The sequence below is a fragment of the Pristiophorus japonicus genome, chromosome 2, assembly GCF_044704955.1.
Source record: "Pristiophorus japonicus isolate sPriJap1 chromosome 2, sPriJap1.hap1, whole genome shotgun sequence".
NCBI classification, from domain to species: domain Eukaryota; kingdom Metazoa; phylum Chordata; class Chondrichthyes; family Pristiophoridae; genus Pristiophorus; species Pristiophorus japonicus.
In genome coordinates, this window is record NC_091978.1 from 153,824,963 (window position 1) to 153,844,444 (window position 19,482).

Sequence of the window (19,482 nt, forward strand, 5' to 3'; positions counted from 1 at the left end):
GCTCGAAGGGCCGAATGGCCTACTCCTGCACCTATTTTCTATGTTTCTATGCTCTGGTTTTTATTTCTCTCAGTGCTACCCTGCTTTATTGCCTTCTCCTTATTCTTTGATTTTAAATTTCCGCTCACCTCAACCCTCCCACCCCCCCACTAATTAATTTTGCAACGTACTATTCAAGGAAACCATCCAGGATGCGCTCTATGAACTCTTCCTCAAGGCTACCTTGACCAATTTGATTTGTCCAATCAATAAGAAAATTTAAATCGCCCATGTTTATTGCCGTTCCTTTATTACAAGCCTCCATTATTTTGTGATTTATACTCCGTCCAACAGTGTAGCTACTATTAGGGGGCCTATAGACTATGCCCAGCAATTACTTTTTCCCATTATTATTTCTTATTTCCACCCAAACAATTCTACATCTTGATCTTCTGAGCCAGTATCAATTCTCACTACTGCATTGATCTCATCCTTTATGAACAGAGCTACTCCACCTCCTTTTCCCTTCTGTCTATCCTTCCAAATTGTCAAGTACCCGTGAATCTTCAGTTCCCAGCCTTGATCACCTTGCAACCATGTCTCTGTAATGGCTATCAAATCATATCCATTGATATCTATTGGTGCCGTCAACTCATCTATCTTGTTACGAATAAGAACATAAGAAATAGGAGGAGGAGTGTGCCATTTGGCCCCTTGAGCCTGCTCCGCCATTTAATAAGATCGTGGCTGATCTGATCATGGACTCAGCTCCACTTCCCTGCCTGCTCCCTATAGCCCTTTATTCCCTTATCGCTCAAAAATCTGTCTATCTCCACCTTAAATATATTCAGTAACCTCCACAGCTCTCTGGGGCAGAGAATTCCATAGATTTACAATCCTCTGAAAGAAGAAATTCATCCTCATATTTTTAAATGGGTGTCCCCTTATTCTGAGACTATGTCCCCTGGTTTTAGTTTCCCCTATGAGTGGAAATATCCTCTCTGCATCCACCTTGTCGAGCCCCCTCATGATCTTACATGTTTTGATATGGTCACCTCTCATTCTTCTGAATGCCAATGAATATAGGCACAACCTACTCAAGCTATCTTCATAAGTTAACCCCCTCAGCTCCGAAATCAACCTAGTGTACCTTCTCTGAACAGCCTCCAATGCAAGTATATCCTTCCTTAAATACGGAGACCAAAACTGTATGCAGTACTCTAGGTGTGGCCTCACCAATACCTTGTATTAGCAGGACTTCTCTGCTTTTATACTCTATCCCCCTTGCAATAAAGGTCAACATTCCATTTGCCTTCCTGCTGCGTGCATTCAGATAAAGAACTTTTAATACTGTCTTTTTACCATTTCTCCCTGCTTTGACCCCACTTTATGATACCCTCTTATTTTTATACATTCTGCCCCTTCCTGTCACACTCTGGTTATCATTTCCCCCATCACTGCCCTGCTCTATTGCCATCTCCTTTCTCTTTGACTTTTTACATTCTCTCTCACTTGAACCTTCTCCCCCCCGCCCCCTCCTATTATTTAGTTTAATGCCCTCTCTACAGCCCTAGTTATTCGATTCGCCAGGACTCTGGTCCCAGCATGGTTTAAAGTGGAGCACACACTGCTGAGTTGTATTTCTGCACAGATCCTGAGCATATGTGTAGATTGCTTTTTGGAGACATCTGCTGGTGTAGTTATTTATCAAAATCTGAATAAAGAAGATAGCTGCTTTGCAGGGAACTCATAACATTCAGAACATTACAGAAGAGAATCTTTTCCAAGATAGGTTTGTTTTATATAAAGATTTGCGAAAGCTGAACAAAATACTCAAAAGACACTCCAATGGTTCCCTTGCTTCACTTGATTTGTCTGCAGGACTAATGGGGAGACTGATCTGGCGCATAATGGTCAAAGTGTAACTAGAATCTCAGGGCCCAAGTTTCCACATGATTTGCGCCTGATTTTTAGGAGCAACTGGTGGAGAACGGACTATCTTAGAAATCGCAATTCTCCACATTTTTTTTTCTGCAGTTCTAGTCAGGTAGAACAGTTCTACTTTGGAACAGAATTTTTTCTTCAAAAGGGGGCGTGTCCGGCCACTGACGCCTGATTTCAAAGTTTCCACAGTGAAAACGTACTCCAAACTAACTTAGAATGGAGCAAGTGAAGATTTTTGTAGAACTGAAAAAACCTGTTCTACACATTAAAAAAATCAGGTTACAAATTAGGCGTCCAGAATAAGGTGGGGGGGGAAGGGAACTCATTAAATTCTACAATAAATCCTTATTTATACTTCTACAAATATTATACAAATAAATCCAACCTGAATAAACATTTATAAGCAAAGAAAAGATTAAATAAACCATCTTCCTACCTGTGTGAAAGTGCTTCAGGCACGGAGAATGCTGCAGGCGTTCGTTCCCGCGGGGGGGGGAGGAGGGGGAGAAGGAAACAGCCGTTTCGTTCCCGGGGAGGGGGGGGGGAATTAAACAGCCGTTTCGTTCCCGGGGAGAGGGGGGGGGAAGGGAACAGCCGTTTCGTTCCCGGGGAGAGGGGGGGGGAAGGGAACAGCCGTTTCGTTCCCGGGGAGAGGGGGGGGGAAGGAAACAGCCGTTTCGTTCCCGGGGAGAGGGGGGGGGGAATTAAACAGCCGTTTCGTTCCCGGGGAGAGGGGGGGGGAAGGGAACAGCCGTTTCGTTCCCGGGGAGAGGGGGGGGGGAATTAAACAGCCGTTTCGTTCCCGGGGAGGGGGGGGAATTGAACAGCCGTTTCGTTCCTGCAGAGAGGAGGGGGGGGGGAAGGGAACAGCCGTTTCGTTCCTGCAGAGAGGAGGGGGGGGGGAAGGGAACAGCCGTTTCGTTCCCGGGGAGGGGGGGGGAAGGGAACAGCCGTTTCGTTCCCGGGGAGGGGGGGGGAAGGGAACAGCCGTTTCGTTCCCGGGGAGGGGGGGGAAGGGAACAGCCGTTTCGTTCCCGGGGAGGGGGGGGAAGGGAACAGCCGTTTCGTTCCCGGGGAGGGGGGGGAAGGGAACAGCCGTTTCGTTCCCGGGGAGGGGGGGGGAGGGAACAGCCGTTTCGTTCCCGGGGAGAGGGGGGGGGAAGGGAACAGCCGTTTTGTTCCCGCGGGGGAAGGGGGAAGGAGACAGTGAGAAGGCTGCAAGTGCTGATGGCAATGTGCTTTTATTTAAAAAATTTCAAAAATTAAACAGCTACAAATAACTACAAAAATGGCCGAGTGCCAATGTTTTTTTCACACTGAGCATGCGCGAACGCTCCAACGCGCACGTGCAGCGTTGCCGGCAGGAAAAAAACTAATTTAAATAATAACCGCCCCCTCCCACTTACAAAATCGGTGCGAATGTAGGCTCTGCCCCCCTGGGCGCCGCGCCAGGCAGACAAGGAGCTGCAGAACGCTCCAGAATTGCGAGGTTTTTTTTAGGCGCCGTTTTAGGCGCGAAAAACGGGCGCCCAGCTCGGAGGGGTGCCCGTTTTTTATCGTGTGGAAACTTGGGCCCTCAATACTGATGGTCATAGTGAATAAGCAATAACAGTGCATAGTGTTTTCTTAGTATGGAACTAACAGCTGTATATCACATAACTGGGGATGATTCAGCCCAGGACTTCGCATGCTCTTCCATGCTGAGATAGCTAGCCGTCTCTGTTTGTCAGGAATCATTCCCCAAATATTCTTTTATTGAGTGGCACTGATGGACTCTGCCTCAATAAAAATAATAGATGATTGGGAGCAGTATTTTGGCTTTGTTAAGAAAGGAAATTGAAGAGAATGTTGTGCATCAGATATCCTGCAGTTTCCTAGCCAATGATATATGAGAAAAAGTTTTAAAGAAAGAGATTTCATCAAAAGAGACTAACATATTTGTCGGCTAGCATGATGAAAATCTTTGAGGAACCAATGGCCCAGATTTTCTGGTAAGGATAATGGTGAGGCTATCGGCTAATTACTGCAAGTCGCCGTGAAAGTCTGTGGGCAAGCATAAGTGTAATGAATGGCACATGCAGTTCATTTGCTGCTGACCACAAAAGCCAAGCCAATGTCTTTTAAAATCAATTGACTAAGAATTTATAGCTTTAACCATGTATTCATACATGCAGCAGCTTAGTATTCTTCGTAATGGGAAGAAAAACGACTGTCCCATTGAATTACATTTTCATGTCAAGCTTTAATTCTCGTTGATTTATTGCAGTGGGTTGAGGAAGGATGTTAGATAACCTGCATGCAGTGTCTAGAACGGGCATTGCTACTTCCAGCTAAAGAACACATCTTGCATAGTTTTCAACAAAAACTGGATGAATTGCACTCATTTTAAATTGCATAACTTAACAATTTAGGAAGTTGTAGCTAAATGTCACCATATCCATTCCTTCAATATAAACAATATTCAGTAGTAATTAAAGTCCAACGTGGCCAATATCATTGTAAACATTTCAGAGGCCATTTGGTATCATGTGTTTGAACATTGCCCTTGCACCTTAAGGACCTGGGTTCCAAACCAGCTCATGTTGATGGAATGATTTCATCCTTGCCTTTTGCTCTAATGGCTGTTTTAAATTTGGACAGCCTTGATCCACTTCCTAGTGGAGGAGCTTCTAAATCATTAAATGCCTATATTTCAACACTAATTGGGTAATGCCACTCGGATTCCACAAGACAAAAGTAGAAGTGTGGTACTGATGCAGTACTGCTGCTCTTCTGAGATTGGGTGAGCCTTTGCTATGCTGTACAGATGATGGAATGCTGTCATTCGTTAGTGACTACATTTTTGAGAGCAAAAGTTTCTATCACACACTCCAAAAAATCTTATTCTAGTGTGTTTCTTAGTTTCATCGTTCGGAATGTTTTGCACGTGAAATATTTTATTTGGCTCTATTATATTACAAAGTCAATTTAAGTTCTTGAAATAGTGTTTTAGTTGTGTAGATCCGTGTTCTAATTTGTTCTGTAATTTCAGGTTTGGTTTGAGCAACAAATTTGAATCCGAATTCCCTTCATCGTTAACAGGAAAGGTAAATCTTTGATTTCTCCTCTTAAATCAAGTTTCCATTTGCTGGTGATGGGGGTAGAACTTGCAATTCAACAATTTAATGAAACTATCATTTAAATGAAAGTGCACTAAATGTGGGCAGTGCTAACTTTTTTTGGAAGCAAAAACCTGTTAAAAATGTATGCCATAAATGTGACTAACATCAGGTAGTCAACCAGCAATAGACAGCTCACACCCATGCAAGAGCCATACCCCCCAGGTTAACAGGTCATAAAGATATACATGAAACATTGCCATTTTTATGGTATTTGATGAAAAACTTATTTTATATATGCTGTAATAGTTGTTTTGTGTCCATCACCATTTATACTTGAACATTTGAAATATTTACTCCGTCAGTGCTGTCCATACTGAAGGAGCTAAATGCTGCTGGATGATTAGTCTTCTCTTTGTTCCTGGATAGTGACTACTTTTTAGCACCATTTTACTCAGCAAGAACTTCTATAAATCTTGAAAAAGATGATGAGAACATGCAGCAGTATCCCTGCTATGTTTACATTGTCGATACAAAAACGACCAATATCTCAAAAATCCTAAAACTTTGTTTCTTTTATCCATCGCGACTTTTTCACTTTTATCTTTTTTCTTTGCAACTGTAACTTTGGAGGCAGTTCAGAGAAGGTTCATGAGGTTGTTTCCTGAGATGAAGGGGTTGACTTATGAAGAAAGGTTGAGCAGATTGGGCCTATACACATTGGAGTTTAGAAGAATGAGAGATGATCTTATTGAAACATTAGATACTGAGGGGGCTCGACAAGGTAGATGCAGAGAGGATGTTTCCCCTCGTGGGGGAATCTAGAACTTGGAGGCGAAGTTTCAGAATAAGGGGTCACCCATTTAGAACTGAAATTAGGAATTTCTTCTCTAACGGTCGTAAATCTGTGAAATTCTCTGCCCCAGAGGCTGAGTCATTGAATATATTTAAGGTGGAGATAGACAGATTATTAAATGATAAGGGAGTGAAGGATTATGGGGAGCCGGCAGGGAAGTGGAGCTGAGCCCAAGATCAGATCAGCCATGATCTTGTTAAATGGTGGAGGGGCCAAATGGCGTACTCCTGCTCCTATTTCTTATGTTCTTATGTTATATCCATCCTGACTTAAGTATTAGCAGAATGATGTATATTATTTATGCATTGTATAGTACAGGTTGAGCAACCGAAATCCGGAGTTCCAAAATTCGGAATGTTACGGAATCCGCACACCGGGCCAATCTGTGGCGGGGTCGTCCGGAAACCAGAAATGTTCCGCAATCTGGACTCCCCCGCCTCGGCGGCCCGGCTCTCGGCATCCCGACTTGCAGCGACTTCGCCCCAGCCAGGCGGCCTGACCTCGCTCCCCCCCACCTCGCCCCCTTACCTCGACTGCTCAGCCCAGGCAAGGACGTTCCAAAATCCGGAAATACCTGAAATCCGGAATGGCCTCGGTTCCGAGGTTTCCGGATTTCGAAAGCTCAACCTGTATGTATAACATCATGCACCCTTCCCCAAGTGCAAGTTATTGAGCCAAATGAACTAACAGTTTTGTCACTATCTTTTTTTAAGCGAATTCACCATAAACGTCTTAAAATCCAAGATACGAGTACCATAAATGCTAAAAGGCACCAAGAGACAATTTACACCACAAATTGTCATGGCAGCTGTAGTCCTGTCTGTTTTCCCCCATTTTTGCTTCTATTCAAGCAGATTTCCGATGGCTCCGCTATAGCTTGGCTCATCTCAATAAGGGTCTAAAAGAAGGAATGGGCATGTTTTTTTAAAAACATTCTCATCTCCAAAATGGGCAGAAGAGGAAGAAGCAATGAGGCCCCAACTATCCTAGAAAATACATCTCAGCATTCACAACTGCTGCAGAAATATTTACATTTGCTAATGCCTGTGGCCTGGTTCCTTTTCCACTTTACTGCCAACTGCCAGATTCTCGTGTTTTGACAGTTTTCTGCACCCTCTGTAAGCTTCGGATCATCAAAAACTGCTGCCCATATCCTGTCCCGCACACCCATCAGCCCGTGCTAGCTGACCTACATTGGCTCCTGGTCTCCCAACGCCTCCAATTTAAAATTCTTATCTTCCCTTTGTGACTTTGCTCATCCCTATCTCTGTAACCTTCTCCAGCCCTACAACCCTCCGAGAATGTTGCGTTTCTCCAACTCTGGCATCTTGTGCATCCTTCCCACCATTGGTGGCAATGCCTTCTGTTGTGTAGGCCACATGCTCTGGAATTCCCTTCTTAAAGTTCTTCTGTCCACCCCTCCCCCTTTTTTTTAAATAATGTTTAAAAGCTACCACTTAGAACTAGTTTTTGGTCCCCCCCCCCCAATATGTTCTCCTTGGCTTGGCATCCATTTTTGTCTGATTACGCTTCTATTAAGTGTCTTGTGATGCTTTTTTTCTACAGTAACAGTGCTTTATAAATGCAAATTGTTGTAGAAACAAGATTAATAGTTGGTTAGGATAAACTGACCCTCCAAGCTGCTGGCAGTACAAAATGATGCTGGAGTGAGACAAGTATGTCTTATTAACAACTTCTTTAACCACTGTTTTATTTCAAGTATTGTAGTTTAGGATTCATTTTACAATAATAAAGGTACTTCTGGTATTTGAGCAACCTTATTACGATAATAATGTTTCAGTGTTGCAGAATGTGAGCTGAAAACTTACAAAACTACCTAGCCCAGGAAGATGGTAATTTCCCTGAGCTTGCCAGGTGCCTAAGGGTTAAAAACTAACATGTATAATGCAATAATTGCTACCATTTGTAGTACTTGGAAAACTTTTGAATCAGCCCATTATGTTTTCAACTGTTTTGCTTCAACAGGTTGCACCAGAGGAATTCAAGGCCAGCATTAGCCGAGTTAACAGCTGTTTAAAGAAGAATCTTCCTGTCAATGTGCGATGGCTGCTCTGTGGCTGCTTGTGCTGTTGTTGTACCTTGGGCTGCAGCATGTGGCCAGTAATCTGTCTCAGTAAAAGAGTAAGTTTTCTTGAAGTCTTTAATGTGTCTTCAATCCACTTGATCAATATTGCATTTTATGCTGAACAATGGGAGGAATATCAGCTACTGAATGGAACTGTTTCTCACGAGTCAGCCTCAAGTACTCCCAGGCCAGTTATAGCATGATAAAATGCAGAGTCAAGATCCCTCCACTCTATTCCAACAATATGCCTCAATCCCAACCCCAATCAATGTGACATTTTCCACAGTTGACTATCCGATATGAAATTGTCAATTTGCTATTTAATACTAAATTAGGTGTCGTTTTGCGACTCGTGCCCACCAGAGGCTGGCTTGAGGCTCCCTCAACAAATTTCACACCAGACTCTTGTAGCAAGCAGAAAGATGCACTCACCGCCCGCCCCCCCCCCCCCCAATCTGCATTGATTTCAGATTGAGATTAGTGTTTTTGGAAGACAAATTTATTTGTAACTATTCTGCTGATCATGGAAACCTTTTTTCTCATCTTGTTCAAAATCAGGATTAATTTTACAAAATACTTTTGTTCTTGAATAATGTGTTATAACAATTAAACACTAATATCGACACTTAGAATTGAGTTTACATCTATCTAAATCAGTTTTCAAAATGTCATTTGCAATCAGAGAAGTAAGATATGATCAGTGTTGGAAATGATTGGCTTTTAGTGAAATCTGTGTTGAACCTAACCTTGGATGGCCTCCAGAATTTAAAGGAGAGGTTGAAATTGATCTATGGGGCTATCCTGTTGAATTATATAGATGATTTTCAATTTTGCACCTTTGAGACAAATAGTATGTGGATATCCCAAAATCCATCAGTACACAAACTCTATCCATAAGAACATAAGAATTAGGAACAGGAGTAGGCCATCTAGCCCCTCGAGCCTGCTCCGCCATTCAACAAGATCATGGCTGATCTGGCCGTGGACTCAGCTCCACTTACCCGCCTGCTCCCCATAACCCTTAATTCCCTTATTGGTTAAAAATCTATCTATCTGTGATTTGAATACATTCAATGAGCTAGCCTCAACTGCTTCCTTGGGCAGAGAATTCCACAGATTCACAACCCTCTGGGAGAAGAAATTCCTTCTCAACTCAGTTTTAAATGGGCTCCCCCATATTTTGAGGCTGTGCCCCCTAGTTCTAGTCTCCCCGACCAGTGGAAACAACCTCTCTGCCTCTATCTTGTCTATCCCTTTCATGATTTTAAATGTTTCCATAAGATCACCCCTCATCCTTCTGAACTCCGAGTAAAGACCGAGTCTACTCAATCTATCATCAGAAGGTAACCCCCTCATCTCCAGAATCAGCCTAGTGAATTGTCTCTGTACCCCCTCCAAGGCTAGTATATCCTTCCTTAAGTAAGGTGACCAAAACTGCACGCAGTACTCCAGGTTCGGCCTCACCAATACCCTGTACAGTTGCAGCAGGACCTCCCTGCTTTTGTACTCCATCCCTCTCGCAATGAAGGCCAACATTCCATTCGCCTTCCTGATTACCTGCTGCAGCTACAAACTAACTTTTTGGGATTCATGCACAAGGATCCCCAGGTCCCTCTGCACCGCAGCATGTTGTAATTTCTCCCCATTCAAATAATATTCCCTTTTATTTTTTTTTTCTAAGATGGATGACCTCACATTTTCCAACATTGTATTCCATCTGCCAAACCTTCGCCCATTCGCTTAACCTATCCAAATCTCTTTGCAGCCGCTCTGTGTCCTCTACACAACCCGCTATCTTTGTGTCATCTGCAAATTTTGTTACACTACACTCTGTCCCCTCTTCCAGGTCACCTATGTATATTGTAAACCATTATGGTCCCAACACCGATCCCTGTGGCACACCACTAACCGCCGATTTCCAACCCGAAAAGGACCCATTTATCCCGGCTCTCTGCTTTCTGTTAGCCAGCCAATTCTCGATCCATGCTAATACATTTCCTCTGACTCCGCGTACCTTTATCTTCTGCAGTAACCTTTTGTATGGCACCTTATCGAATGCCTTTTGGAAATCTAAATACACCATATCCATCGGTACACCTCTATCCACCATGCTCGTTATATCCTCAAAGAATTCCAGTAAATTAGTTAAACATGATTTCCCCTTCATGAATCCATGTTACGTCTGCTTGATACCGTTAAACAATTTTATTAAGTTATTCATTAGGTATTGCCACTAAAGCAATCAAAAGCAAAGTTTTGTATACGGTGTTTTTTTCTGAAATGTACTAATTTGTACAATGTACAAGGTCCCACACAAGAGATTGGTGTCCAAAATCAAAGCATATGGTATTGGGGGTAATGTACTGATGTAGATAGAGAACTAGTTGGCAGACAGGAAGCAGAGAGTCGGGATAAATGGGTCCTTTTCAGAATGGCAGGCAGTGACTAGTGGAGTGCCGCAGGGCTCAGTGCTCGGACCCCAGCTCTTTACAATATACATCAATGATTTGGATGAAGGAATTGAGTGTAATATCTCCAAGTTTGCAGATGACACTAAACTGGGTGGCAGTGTGAGCTGTGAGGGGGATGCTAGGAGGCTGTAGGGTGACTTGGACAGGTTAGGTGAGTGGGTAAATGCATGGCAGATGCAGTATAATGTGGATAAATGTGAGATTATTCACTTTGGGGGGAAAAAACACAAAGATAGAATATTATCTGAATGGCGGCAGATTAGGAAAAGGGGAGGTGCAATGAGACCTGGGTGTCATGGTTAATCAGTCATTGAAAGTTGGCATATAGATACAGCAGGCGGTGAAGAAGGCAAATGGTATGTTGGCCTTCATAGCTAGGGGATTTGAGTCTAGAAGCAGGGAGGTCTTACTGCAGTTGTACAGGGCCTTGGTGAGGCCTCACCTGGAATATTGTGTTCAGTTTTGGTCTCCTAATCTGAGGAAGGACATTCTTGCTATTGAGGGAGTGCAGCGAAGGTTCACCAGACTGATTCCTGGGATGACTGGACTGACATGAGGAGAGACTGGATCAACTGGGCTTTTATACATTGGAGTTTAGAAGGATGAGAGGGGATCTCATAGAAACATATAAGATTCTGAAGGGACTGGACAGGTTAGATGCGGGTAGAATGTTCCTGATGTTGAAGTCCAGAACCAGAGGAGACAGTCTTAGGATAAGGGGTAGGCCATTTAGGACTGAGATGAGGAGAAACAAGTTCACTCAGAATTATTAACCTGTGGAATTCCCTGCCACAGAGGGTTGTTGATGCCAGTTCATTGGATATATTCAAGAGGGAGTTAGATATGGCCCTTACAGCTAAGGGGATCAAGGGGTATGGAGAGAAAGCAGGAAAGGGGTACTGAGGGAATGATCAGCCATGATCTTACTGAATGGTGGTGCAGGCTCGAAGGGCCGAATGGCCTACTCCTGCACCTATTTTCTATGTTTCTAATTGTAAATTGAACTGCACAGTAATACTTATACTTAAAGAAGCATTGTGCTGCATAACAGAAAACATTGGTTTTGTGCTAATATGACTCTAGTGCTTTGATTTTTACTTTTGGGCAACAGTTATACATAAGAACATAAGAATTAGGAACAGGAGTAGGCCATCTAACCCCTCGAGCCTGCTCCACCATTCAACAAGATCATGGCTGATCTGGCCGTGGATTCAGCTCCACTTACCTGCCGGCTCCCCATAACCCTTAATTCCCTAATTGGTTAAAAATCTATATCTGTGATTTGAATACATTTAATGAGCTAGCCTCAACTGACAAGGCAAATAAAAACAGAAAATGCTGGAAATACTCAGCAGGTCAGGCAGCATCTGTGGAAAGAGAAACAGAGTTAACATTTCAGTTAGATGACCCTTCGTCAGAATTGGAAAAAGTTAGAGATGTAACCGGTTTTTAAGCAAGTGTAGGAGCACGGAAAGTGTGGAGGGGAGGAAAGAACAAATGGGAAGTCAAGAACAAATAGGATGACAAAAGGGATGGTGGTGCAAGGCAAAAAGAGATGGTAATGGGACAAGTTAAGAAACAAAAGGTGAGTCTAAATAGGGTGTAAATGGAAAAATCATCACTGGCTGCCAGGGGAAAGAGAAAAAAACACAGGGAAAAATAAATAGGGGCAGGGATTACGGTCTGGAATTGTTGAACTCGATGTTGAGTCCAGAATACTGTAAAGTGCTTAAACGAAAGATGAGGTGCTGTTCCTCGAGCTTGCGGGGTCCGATCCCCGACCCTGTGGGGGTCTTTGTATGGGGGGGGCGGGAGGATCCGATCCAAAGGGGCGGGGGAGAACTCCTGATCCTCCTAGCCCACAAGCAATGCTGTAAAGGAACTTTCTTCCTCCCTGAAGCTGTACTCTCTTTCCTTCAGCTGAGGCCTGGGAAACCCAGTCAGCCAGGGTTAAACTTGCAGAGCAGGTTAAATTTGAGGCTGCTGGCCTCATTAAAGTATTTAAATGGCCAACCAGCTTCCTGGGTGTGCGTTGGCAGCTCACCCCTTGTCCTGTCTCTGTTAAAACCGGAAGTGGGTGGTTTGGGGTTGGGTTTGAGATTGCTAAAGTTTTAACATATCACCCAACCCCAACCCACCCATTTTTGGGAGTTATTAGTTGTAATTAGTAAAGAGTAATATTGTATATTCGTTAATCTTATTTTGTTCCCAGAACTGATCGTTGTACTTGAATCCTAGGAGCGTGAGATGCTGTAGGATCCCCTCTTGAGGAATTTTTGGCAAGGTGCCCAGCAAGCATTCAGTATTATAAGATTGTCGTCTCTCTTTTATCTCGACCTCACAGATGTTTAATTAACATACTGAGATGAGAGCTATAAATTAAGTTGTGTATAAATATCAAAGTTGATGTATTTATTGCCCATCCCTAATTTCCCTTGAGAAGGTGGTGATGAGCCACCATTTCAGAGGGCAGTTAAGGGTAAATCACATTGCTATGGATCTGGTGTCACACATAGGCCAGGTAAGGGTGGATATGTTTTAAGACAATCTGGTAGTTTCATAGAGGTAAATTTTGGCCAGGAGTTGCTGTTTTTTTTTTGGAGCAATTTAATTTTTTTGGAGTATCTTAAAAATCCCCATTTTGCACATTCAATTTGCACCAGTGTAAGTGAGTTAGTTAGGATTTTTTAAAGTTTTTTTTTCTCAAAATGGAGTGTTACCAGCCACCTATGCCAGTATTGGCCACTTTGGGCAGCTAATTGTTACTCCAAATCTACTTAGACCAGTGTATGTGGCCACTTCAGAAAACCCTTGCGGAGAGTTAAGAAATCAGCGCAGGTAGGTACATCGTAGGCCGGCAATACTTAACGACTTGACTAAAGAATGTGAACGTGATCAAATAGCTATGCAGGACATCATATGACAAACTTTGCAAAATTAATTTACTATACAACAGAAGCATTCATGGAAGTTTAAACTACAAAAGTAAAAGCAGTAAAAGATAGTTGAATTAAATTGCCCTAATCTCACAACTAATTTAAACAACTTTGTTTGTAATGATTATACTGGGCCAAAATTGAGCCCATATTATCTAAATAAAGTCTACTTCAATAAATAAGATATTCTCTGTGTTCCTCCATCACTTATGTTCTTCTTTCACAATAGCACCAGGTGAATAGGCTTGACAAATGGTCACCACTATTCACAAGAGACAAAACATATTTACATAATTTTTTCAAAATATTCAAAAGTCCAGGACAATGACAAGCCATTAATAAAGTTAGAAAAATAGCTACAATGCATAAAATTTCAAACCTGAGGTCGATCGCACCGGGAAGCCACTCGGCCAGGGATAGGGGCGGGCATCGCACACAGAGAGGCTGGGGGCGAGGAGCTACTGCGCATGTGCAGACATCCCGCCACTGTTTTCAGCGCAGGACGCTGGCTCCGCCCCTGACCCGACTGGCCACGCTGCACGACGACCGAGGAGAGGCTGGACAGCAGCCAAAGTGGGGGGCGATTTTTTTCGGCGCACTAATCAACGGAGAAAAGAGGCGCATCTCCGGTAAGTGTGCCGAAAAAAGGGGTATGCCAAATTTGAGCCCATTGTTACTAGCTTTTTAAAAAAAAAAAAAATTAACTGAATTTAAATTCCTAAACTGTCACGGTGGGATTTGAACTCGTGTCTCCAGATTGTTAGTCCAAGCCTCTGGATTACTAGTCCAGTAACAGAACCACTATGCTGTCATATCCCATACTTGGGAAGTCATTCTCAAACAGCATAGATTAATGACACTGCTAAATAACCAATGTTTCTGTTTAAAAATATAATGGTTCATTTGTGAGGAGTATATCTTCATATGGGTTGATGTATTCTATGAATATCTTCCAATTCACAAGACTGTAAAAATGAGTTTGCCTGAGATTAATTTTTGAATTATGAGCCATTAAACCCAGACTTTTAAATAATCAAAAAGCAATTATAACAGTTGAGCTGCAGTGGGATTAAGAAAATTGAATAGTTTACATGAACAAAGTGGATTTTCTCCACTTGTTAACCTACTTCACTTCAAGCCCAGATTTATCTACTGAATATACATTTACACAACAGAATTCTAATCTGAACAATTGAGCCAGGGATGCAGAAAATGGACTTGCTGCAATATGAGTGTGTCCTGTTGACTGGATACTTGCAAATTGCTTGGAGATTTTTCTGGAGGAATTGTTGATTAGGATCACACTGTGCTGACTTCCCAAGCCATACCAACTCCCAGAAAGATGAGGCATAATTTTAGAATAAATCTGCAATGCAAAGCCATCGGGCTTAAATCAACCACTAATTCTTTTTTCAGAGAAAAACTTGCCATGTAAGCTGTGTTCTACTTGAACAGGTTATGATTTTTTTTCTTGGGGTGATGGAGTAAAATTTTCCACCTTGTGCATAAAACTTAATTTTATAAACAGAAAACGTATTTTAGTTTATTTAAAAAAAAATAAGGGTGTGATGTGACCTGCAAGCGTATACATTCCACACTTTCACTGCAGGAATACTATTGGTTCAGTGCCAGATGTAGTTGTCTGTGATGTTGGGTACTAAATATAAACGTAAACAGTAAGAAATGGATATTGAATATTGAAGAGTATGCTTCACTAAAGTGTGTTTTAAAGAGAAAAAATGTTTTGAGACATAAGAATGTGGCAATTAGCCTTTTATTGATTTTCATTAAAATATTTGCCAATTTCAAAATAGCATAAATTTTAAAGAATAGTCTGTGCAGTGAAGAAGTACTTCCAGTAATGCGTAACTTCTTTTAAAGTCGCTTATATAATTTTTACAGTAGAAAATGATTGCTGTAGATCAGTATCCAGGAATGAAAAGATTATAGATCCCTATTTTAGTGCAGGAGCCAGAGACTCAGCTTAGGACAAATCAGGCCTTTACCAGACTTGGCATGTCAGAGAGCAGTATTCCTTTGTAAATCATTTCTTCTCAGATAAAATTTTGTAAACTATGCGAATGAGACATAAATGGAGGGGAAAACTTAAACAGAAAGTAGTCCTCTGTAGACTATCCTTCCCATTTAAAGTAGTATGCTGAATCTTTGAATACAAACACACTTGTGAATATAACTTTAGCAAAACTCTGGATGACAATATATGGAACATTCCTTGTTTTAAATGTGATTGTCAGATCTGTATAATCAGTCCTTCAACCAGATAACTGTGATCCTTACAAAGAAATTCAATTCACCAGCCTCTACCTATTTCTAAAGTTCTGAATGCACCCTTTATGTAAAATGTAACCTCCTTGTCAGAACGTGTTGACCATAATTAATGACTAATTTATTTTGGCTGTCAATTAACTTTTGAACAAGCCAGCCAGCATGAGAATGGTACTGGATTATTCCCACATTTGATTTAATTCATATCCTGCCATACAGAGGACTGACAACAACAATAATATAATGCAATAAACAGTGTCTGAAAATATTTTAATTACATTAACATGGCAATTGGCATATATTAGCTAGTAGCCTAACATTCATTGAGATTGACATATTCCTGTGCAATATGCACTTGGCCAAGAAGTTGTACTATTGTAAATTACTTTATTTCAATGCCAGTAAATACAGCTTTGATTACTAGAAGAAGCTGTTTCTTTACCACAGTCCTTCAAAATTAATAGAATAGTTGATATCTAAATACTTTTAACAAACATATAATGCTGCTGCGATTATGTCAAAATATCTGTCTTAAGTCCTGTGTATAGTGTCCAGTTCTTGAAAGTGTCACATTTGCTTCCTGTAAAACCCATTTCGATCACACCTGTTTAGCGTTTCTGTCAATTATTAATTTTTCCTCCCTCTAATTGAATCCTACAAGCTTCGTCTCCAAGGTAGACAGCACTGGCATATAGTTGTCTCTGAACTTTCTGAACTCTGTCATCATGTGTGGCGCTATTGTTCATCGTGATACCTGCTTCAGAGCTGGCAAAAGCGGCTTCTTGCTTGATGTTGCCTCATTGCTTCCCCCCTTCCTGCTGCGGCGCCTCACCGGTGCAGTCGTGCCCTGGTCACTGGAGTCCCCAACCCCAAATATAAACCTCTTAATATATCCCAATTGCCATGCTATCTGATTATTCCTCACTCAGAAGAAACTTGGTAGAGGGAAGCAGCTTAAATGCTTTAAAGACTTGTAAAACTCTCCTCACGGTTTAAAAACTTGAAGACGGTCCCAAGTAACAGCCGGAAATGAGGCCTGTTTCACTGACTGGAGAGGGTTGGTGGGATTACCAATAGGATCTCCCCAGCACTGAGCTTGGAAAATTTCTTTATAAAAAAAAATATACATATTTACTATTACATTTTTTATTAACTATGGGTTTACAACTAAGTGCTCATCCCCATTACATTTGGGATCATTCTTGTTGCTGTTCTGTACACCTTCAAAGCATTTAAGTATTTTTTGTGGTGGGAGCAGAATTGAGCACAGTGCTCCAAATGTGATCGCATCAATGCACTGTGCAGCCTTAGTATAACCTCTATAGACTTATACTGTTCTGGTTATGCACCCAACCTTTTATTTACTACTTTACCATCTATTCCCTATATATTTCTTTCAGCTCGAAACTTACTTGTTCTTATTGTTCCCAAAACAGACAATGCTATACCATTAGCCGTTAACGCACAACTATATTTGAAAATCATTATAATGGTGTACTGTTTCATATTGGGCAGAAGTTATTTACATTATTTTAACATTTCTTTTCCAGTTTTATTGTGAGCATGCTTGTAAAAGATAATGAACAAAAATAGTGAGAGAACCTGCATAAAAGCTAAACATTGCGGTTGTGGGAAATCTGAAATAAAAACAAAATGCTGGAATGCAGGAGAACAGTCAACTGCTTTGATCGATTTTACATGTATTGGTAAAGGTTATGGCAGCACTGATGCCAACCCGAACCACCCACTGTATATTTTATTGTTGTGAAGGGAGGAGACAAGAGGGTTGTTGCTTCTGTTAATTGAACACTTCTGCATATTTGGCACCCATTGTTTACATCAGTCAGCCCTCTGAGGCACGTATAACTCAGTTGGATGAAGTGTAAATCACATTCCACACTCGCCCAACAATGGGCCCAAGTTCCACTCTGTGGAAAAACGGCGCATCTCCATAAGGTGCACCGACTTTCTGGAAGAAAAAGGGCGCCGAAAACTTACCTTGTGATTCTCCGGTCTCCTCAGAACATCTTCGTCCTCGGCGTGGCGCAGCACAAGGAGTCGAGGGTGGGACCTCTGCACATGCGCACTAGAGCGTGCGCGCATGTGCAGTAGCTCCAGCCCCCAAGGCTGCGTGGGAGGGGCCCGACCCTCTCCCTGGCTGAATGGCCTCACCGGGCGAAGATCAGACTGGACCTCCTTCCCGTTCAGCCTCCCCCCGCCCCCCTCTGTCGGTGGTGGGGCCCGCCTGCCCAGCATCTCGCTGGGAGCGGGCCCCGCCCGAAGTGTCGGCAGTGGCCCGGCCCGGCCCGTTCAGCCTCTTCACCCCCCTCAGTTCGGCCTTTCCCCCCACCCCGGCTCCTTCTCCTCTTCTCCCGCCCCCCCCTCCCTCCTTCTCCCGCCCCCCCCCTCCCTCCTTCTCCTCTTCTCTCCTCCCGCCCCCCTCCTCCTCTTCTCCATCCCTCTCCCTCTCCTCTCTTCTCCCCCACCCCCCACTTCCCGCTCCCTCTCTTCCATACCCCCAATCCCCTCTTTCCCCCCCCCGCTCCCACTCCTCCATTTCCCCCCCCCACTCCTCCATTCACCCCCCCCCCTCTCCCGACCCCCCCACTCCCTCTCCTCCACCCCCGCTCCCTCTCCTCCACCCCCAATGTTAGCGGGGCCCACCCGCCTGGCATGTGCTGGGGGTGGGGCCCTGGCCGAAGTGTCGGCAGCGGCCTGACCCAGCCCGTTCAGCCTCTTCCCTCCCTCCCTCCCCCCCCCCCTCCTCCCCCCCCCTCCTGCCCCTCCCCCCCCCTCCTGCCCCTCCCCCCCCCTCCTGCCCCTCCCCCCCCCCCTCCTGCCCCTCCCCCCCCCCTCCTGCCCCTTCCCCCCCTCCTCCTCGCCCCCCCTTCCTCCTCGCCCCCCCTCTCCTCCTCGCGCCCTCGCTCTCTTCCCCCCCACCCCTCGCTGTCAGACACACACAGACACTGGGGGAGCCCAACAACATGGATGGGCATGCTATTGGCTGCCGGTGCTGCAGTAAGCGAGTAGAAAGAATTTTTTATTTATTGATTGATTTTTTTAATAATTTTTTTTTAGGTTTAAATTTTTAATTTTTTTGATTGATTACTGATTTATTTATCATTTATTATTGATGATGGCTCTTTATTTGTAAAAGTGAAGTGTTTAATGTTTGTAAACTCCCCTCCCCCCCCCCCCCCCCCCCACCACCACCAACTCTCGTTCCCTACACCTGATTTTTCAGTGTAGGCAAGGTTTTTCTGAGCGTACAAAAATCTACACTTACTCCATTCTAAGTTAGTTTGAGTAAGTTTTCGCTGCCGAAACTTGCAAAACAGGTGTAAGTGGCTGGATACATCCCCTTTTGGGAAAAAAAAAATCAGTTCTAACATGAAACTATTCTAATTCACTAGAATGGGAGCAAACTAAATGCAGAGAATTGCAATTTCTAAGATACTCCATTGTAAACTAGTTGCTCCAAAAAAATAGGAGCAACTCGAGCCTAAACTTGAGTCCAATATGTCTTAACTTGGGCCTAAGAGACTGTACCAGTGTCTGTTTTTTTTTTTCTGTTTTCTTTTGACAGTATGACCAAGATTGTGATGTGGGCCTAACACTTCACAATACAGTGCTGCATAATCATGGCATGCTGCCGGTCTACTTTTTTTTTATTTAGAAAAACACACAAAATGCTTATTTGGGCTGAAATAATGCCAGTCAGTTCCTTTTAAAGTGGTTTCTTAATGCACGATGACATGAATAATGAATACTTTTGCATAACAAAGCAACTAGCAAATGTAACGTTTTTTGAGGAAGCAGCTTGTTT

At 43.1% G+C, this 19,482-nt stretch overlaps 1 protein-coding gene across 3 annotated transcripts in view; it reads left to right on the forward strand.

Annotated features, from left to right (window-relative positions):
* Positions 1–19,482, forward strand: part of LOC139232555 (cysteine-rich hydrophobic domain-containing protein 2) — an 80,124-nt gene that overhangs the window by 38,803 nt on the left and 21,839 nt on the right. For all 3 annotated transcript variants that reach the window (XM_070862984.1, XM_070862975.1, XM_070862993.1), the window contains exons 2-3: positions 4,955–5,009; positions 7,864–8,019. In XM_070862984.1, coding sequence (XP_070719085.1) covers positions 4,955–5,009; positions 7,864–8,019 — 211 coding nt within the window. The remainder of the gene's footprint in view (positions 1–4,954; positions 5,010–7,863; positions 8,020–19,482) is intronic.